Below are 6,458 nucleotides of genomic sequence, written 5' to 3'. Positions count from 1 at the left end.
TGCGATACTATGATGCTGGACTAGTCATTTTTTGATGTTGCGATGCTGGTTTATCTTTATGAACTTTTATTTATGGATTTTAATTCATTATGGTTATAGACTTCTATGTAATATTGTGTTGTGTGGAGTTTTATGTAGTAAACTGATAATGTATAGTGTTTTAATTTAATGGACTTTTATGTAGTTTAAATTTATAAATTTATGGAATGTGTTAGGGTTGAGTACTATTCGGTTCAAACCGAATTAATCAAACTGAATCGTTCTATTTTGGTAATTCGATTTGGTTTTAAGAGTGATTAATTTTGGTTCGGTTTTATTTTTATGAAATTTTGGTTATTTTGATTTGATTCGATTTTGATGGATAAAAAGTTTGGTTAAACCGAACCGAATCGAAATTCATCAAAACTCTGCGTTTTGGCCTTGGGAGTTAGGGCTAACTTAAGCAATCTTCTCCAGACCAGTCGCCGCGCCATTCTCCTACTCCTCCGCGCTCACTGCTTTTTGGTCTGGTCATCAAGTCTCATTGTCGATCCTCTCTTCGGTTGGTCTTCAAGCTCCTCTTCCAAGATCAGTCCTCATCACGACATCACCGGTGTTTATCAACCTGCAGTGGCAGTGTGGCTCAATCAAACAATTACTTAGTCCTTTCCACTCTTCTCTCTTGAATCGTTATTCTAACTGCCACCGGCTTGGAGAGGGTCTTTCGCTCTCCTTCTCCTTGTCCTTCTCCAATCCACGGTAGGTTCAACTCTTCCCTCTGATAAATTCCTTGATCAATTTTTATGCAAAATGCAATGAACTTCTTATTGCTTGTAAACTGTTCGATTCTATGGGTCAAAGAAATGTAGTGTCTTGGATTGCCTTGATGACTGGGTATTTACATATGTGGTTAGGACTGATATCCATATTAAGGTTAGGACTGATACTAATGTAAAAGAAAATCAATAATGGCATATTACTTAAAAAAGATTAACACAGCTTCTTCAAAAGTGCATCAATAAATCGTGGTTGCAGAATGTGCTAAAAATTGTGTGAGGGATTTGACTCTTCGTTGACTATGCCAAAACAGATGAAGTTGCGTTTAGTTGGCTATTTCTCACATCTTGTTGATTTGAAATTTATTTATTTATTTATTATTATTATTATTATTATTATTATTATTATTATTATTATTATTTTTGCTACTCACCCACCCTGATGCCCTATTTAGACTGTAATTTTATTAGCAGGTTTCTTGTTTATATATCACATTAACCCACTGACAAAGTGGTAGGTTAGCGGTGTAAGGTTATAGGAGGAATGTAAATAATTCATGCATCTTAGCAGAGGCAAACCACTAAACCTGAAGAGAGCATTGTTGTCTTCAGCTATGTTTTTGGATTGTTAAGGACTTTTGTATTTGCTTTTTGATGAATTTTCTTTTTTAAATTATTTTATTTTTATAGGGATTTTGTGTATTATATGTTTAATTTTATTAATTAATGTGAAATTAAGTCCAAAAATAGGGTAAAAATCAGATAAAAAAAAAAGCAAAAATCAGGTTTAAATAAAGTGAAACCAGGTCCAAAACAGAAGCCCATTTAAAGCCCAAACCGATCGAACCGAACCGAACCGAAATATTTCAGTTTGGTTCTGTTTCGGTTTCTTGTATATTTTGATTCGGTTCGATTCATAATATTATGTAATTCGGTCTATTCGGTTTTGTCGTTCGGTTCGGTTCGGTTCGAATCGAATACTCAGCCCTAGAATGTGCACTCTCATTTAGTATTGATTTACAATTTTATAGATTTTGGATGAATTTATAACTTTATGGATTTTTGTATGGATTTTGATGTATTATTTATATTTATTTCTTAGGTGTAAACTGATTTTTATGTAATTTTGTAAAGATTTTGGTTTACGGCAATCGAACTGAGCTGAACTTTCTATTTTCTGTTTGGTTTGGTTTGTTTATTCTTTGAAGGTCGGTTATTTGGTCTATTCTACTATTGAACGCTAGAAATAATTTTTGTAAATCTTTAATTTGGTTTGTCTTGAACACTAATAATTATTGATGTTCCTGGACAGACCCCTATATCTTCCACACATAGAAGTGGTTAATAGTTTGATGGAGCAAAATATATATTAGATGATTTGATAGTTTGAGCTTATGATTTGTGGCCCTATATATTGAAGATACTTGTTTAGTCATTAGATGCTTATTTTCAAATCGGATGTTTGGTTTATAAATGGGAAGGATCCATTTGCGCTTTAAGGCTTCTAATCGTTATTTTTTTTGTTTCCCAACCTAAAAGTTGTTGAATTTGGGGAAATAATTGTTTTGCATATGCATAAAACATGCATCCACCCATATTTCATATAATGTTTTTACTACATATTTTTAAAATCTACCTTAATTGTTGGGATCTTTTGATATTTTGAAATGAATATGGACAATGAGTTCTTGTTTCATTGAGTTGGGGCTTCTTCAATGTGTTAGATTACTTTTTTTAGTTTAATATCTAACTAGTGAATTATTTATTTCATTGGAAAATAACAGTTTGAAATTAAAATTAATTTAAATTGAATTGCTATAACAGGTTTTTTTTAATTTTCCTCAGGTGATGACTACTCAAAGGAAGAATATATGTGTAAATGAGTCATACGATTGTAATCTTGAAGAATTGTTGATTAAACACAACACTGATGCTAGGTGGTCAAGCAAGCACCACACATGGAATTTGGATCCTGTTAAAGCATCTATTAATTGGAACTTAGAATGGCCTACATTAGATACGATGCAATTGGTGCAGGGCATGATAACATCTGTCATAGAATTTTATGATAAGAATGGAATTCACGGTTATCTTCATAATCATAAGAACTTTTTGTTGAAATTTGGAATGAAGTGCTATTTAGGTGCACATGTGAGAAACATCGTTAAAGTTTTTATTGTGCATGATGATAAGTCAGAGAAAAAGAATAGTGATTTGAAAGAGAAATTCAAAAATGCTGATGTAACTGAGTTGGCTAGCATGATTTGTCATATCATACTTGGTAAAGAGATGAAAGAGCTATCTTCTAATTGGATTAACCCAATTGACAGTGTTAATATGCTATACACGACTGATAGACATAAAAATGTTATTCCAGTGGAATTCGTAAAGAATCATCCAGCATTGTGGGCATGGCGAAAAAGATTGATGTTTTATGAGGAATGTTGGGTTCGAGCTAGACATGCGACGGCTGACATGCACAAATATAATAGAAAAAGAGATTACATCCACAAGTGGGTTAGAAATATTGCAATCAATATCAAATTTGTTGATTGGTCTTCTAATATTCCTGTCGATACACCGATGCGACGACTTTTTAATGATATGTGTGGGCGGTCTAGATTAAAAACAGATAATGGCTATGATCTCCTTCACTTTCACAGGGTTTTTCATCATCACTACTGTGATCAAGATAAGTCGCAAAATCTCATTGTACATCAAACTGATAGCAAGGATTATAAGGACAAAGAATTTATAGAAATTGTAACAACACAGTATTTTTCATTGTTTTTTGTGACCATATACAAAACATTATGCACGTATGATTTATTTTTTTAGGTATGTGCTTCTAGAATTTAATAAAGCTATTATTTTTTTTTTGTAATTAGAATTTATTATATTAATGTATCTTTTTGTGCAAGTTCCTTTTATCTGGTCGCAAAATCTCATTGTACATCAAGCTGATAGCAAGGATTATAAGGACAAAGAATTTATAGAAATTGTAACAACACAGTATTTTTCATTGTTTTTTGTGACCATATACAAAACATTATGCACGTATGATTTATTTTTTTAGGTATGTGCTTCTAGAATTTAATAAAGCTATTATTTTTTTTTTGTAATTAGAATTTATTATATTAATGTATCTTTTTGTGCAAGTTCCTTTTATCTGGTGTAGGAATGTACACTACACTTCCTACACTAGATAAAAGGAACTTGCACAAAAAGATACATTAATATAATAAATTCTAATTACAAAAAAAAATAATAGCTTTATTAAATTCTAGAAGCACATACCTAAAAAAATAAATCATACGTGCATAATGTTTTGTATATGGTCACAAAAAACAATGAAAAATACTGTGTTGTTACAATTTCTATAAATTCTTTGTCCTTATAATCCTTGCTATCAGTTTGATGTACAATGAGATTTTGCGACTTATCTTGATCACAGTAGTGATGATGAAAAACCCTGTGAAAGTGAAGGAGATCATAGCCATTATCTGTTTTTAATCTAGACCGCCCACACATATCATTAAAAAGTCGTCGCATCGGTGTATCGACAGGAATATTAGAAGACCAATCAACAAATTTGATATTGATTGCAATATTTCTAACCCACTTGTGGATGTAATCTCTTTTTCTATTATATTTGTGCATGTCAGCCGTCGCATGTCTAGCAACATGAATCTTCTTCGCCATGCCCACAATGCTGGATGATTCTTCACGAATTCCACTGGAATAACATTTTTATGTCTATCAGTCGTGTATAGCATATTAACGCTGTCAGTTAGGTTAATCCAATTAGAAGGTAGCTCTTTCATCTCTCTACCAAGTATGGTATGACAAATCATGCTAGCCAACTCAGTCACATCAGCATTTTTGGATTTCCCTTTCAAATCACCATTCTTTTTCTCTGACTTATCATCATGCACAATAAAAACTTTAACGATGTTTCTCACGTGTGCACCTAAATAGCACTTCATTCCAAATTTCAACAAAAAGTTCTTATGATTATGAAGATAACCGTGAATTCCATTCTTATCATGAAATTCTATAACAGATGTTATGATTATGAAGATAACCGTGAATTCCATTCTTATCATTCAAGGATCTAGAACATACTTCAAATTTAGTTGGGTAATTTTTCGTAACTAGTTTTCAATTTTTAGCTAGTTTTGGTTGGTTGAGCAGTTAAAAAAATCAACATTGGTTGGCTTTCAATTGGCTAGTTATTGTTTTTCCACTTATTTTCTTTATTCCAACCTCAATTGTATATAAGACAGAACAATTACTGTGATTGAATGAAAACTTGCAGTTGTCCACCAAGTGGAGGCATTTCTATCATTGTTTTTTTCTCCTCAGCAAGCTAATATTGTTGCAATGATTTATGTGTAGATATGTGGAATTCTTATCTCTACTTTTAGATTTGATTATCAAGATTCAATTATGTAATTCTGGCTTAAATTGGTTACTACCGCAGATAAAGCAGTTGATTGGCTTAAACACTTTAATCCCATTTTATTTGATTTCTAGTATTCTAAAATCAGTTTCCAGAAGGATGGGAAGGAGATAATATTGCAGGGAGTTAGTGATATGGGAGCTCAATCCAAGCTACTGAATTGTTTGAGTTATCAGCAGCTATTACAGAAGCAAGGGAAGGATTTTCAAACTCCTTTATTATGTGTGCAAGTGTCATTATCACCTTCAACTATATTTTCAATTACTGCAGTAGGTAATGTTGTTTCAAGCACTCCTGATACTAATTCAGTTGAATTGCAGAATCTATTAAATAAGTATCAGTGTATTTTTGAATGATCCAAAGACCTTGCCACCATTCAGAAGTCACAATCATTCTATTCCCTTGGTACCAACAGCAGAACTTGTGAATATTAGGCCCTATAGGTACCCGCGTTTTCAGAAAGCAGAAATAGAGAAATTGATGGATGAAATGTTACAAAATGAGGTCATACAACTCAACATCAGTCCTTATTTTTCTCTAGTACATCTTGTCAAGAAAAAGGATGGTTCTTGGATGTTTATTATTATTATATTTTATTTTTTACCAGCTTTGGGTTTTTGTCTTGCTCAGCTGTATCTATGTGAGTGTGACATTTTGTGTTTGTGACCTCTTCAATCAATATATCTTAGTTCTGTATGGTTACTCCAGTTAGGTGCTCGAGCAGAATTAGAAACCATGTCACTTCTCCATGATACAAATGGATTAGAAGTTGGAATAAGTGATGCTACATTCTCCTTATTGTGCAGGGCAGTGCTTGTTTTGTTGTCGTTGAATCACTATATAGGTTGCTGACTTAGTTTAAAGATCATTAGTAGTGTGAGCATCTTTTCAATTAGAGTGACTCTACTCAGAAGTTGACTCTTTTCATAAGTTGAATTGTAGCAGTTTTATTTTGCACTTGGGGAATCGGCGTTTCTGTTATATGCTCACTGGGTCTCCTCCTCGTGGTTTTGGATTTCCTGTTACTATTCAAGATGATTACTCCCGCACTGTTAAATTGTTTGTCTTTGAGGAAACCAATTTCAGTGCATCCGAATTATCCAAAAATTGTTTATTCTGCCAGTTTTGAGATCAAAACTTCATTCATTAATAGGGGTGACCAGTGAGCTTTTAATTTTGTGTTTTTGTTACTATAAATGATACATCTTTGATTGTTTAGAACCATCCAACTTGTTACTGTG

At 32.6% G+C, this 6,458-nt stretch overlaps 1 protein-coding gene across 1 annotated transcript; it reads left to right on the top strand.

Moving 5' to 3' along the window:
* Positions 1-457: 457 nt before the first annotated feature.
* Positions 458-5,102, top strand: LOC131173784 (uncharacterized). Its single transcript, XM_058136081.1, has 2 exons — positions 458-738; positions 2,601-5,102. The coding sequence occupies exon 2, from the start codon at positions 2,604-2,606 to the stop codon at positions 3,591-3,593; it is 990 nt and encodes a 329-aa protein (XP_057992064.1). The 5' UTR covers positions 458-738; positions 2,601-2,603; the 3' UTR covers positions 3,594-5,102.
* Positions 5,103-6,458: the final 1,356 nt, after the last annotated feature.

Source organism: Hevea brasiliensis, chromosome 15 (genome assembly GCF_030052815.1).
Source record: "Hevea brasiliensis isolate MT/VB/25A 57/8 chromosome 15, ASM3005281v1, whole genome shotgun sequence".
In the NCBI taxonomy this organism is placed as follows: domain Eukaryota; kingdom Viridiplantae; phylum Streptophyta; class Magnoliopsida; order Malpighiales; family Euphorbiaceae; genus Hevea; species Hevea brasiliensis.
This window is presented reverse-complemented; position numbering and strand designations above follow the sequence as displayed.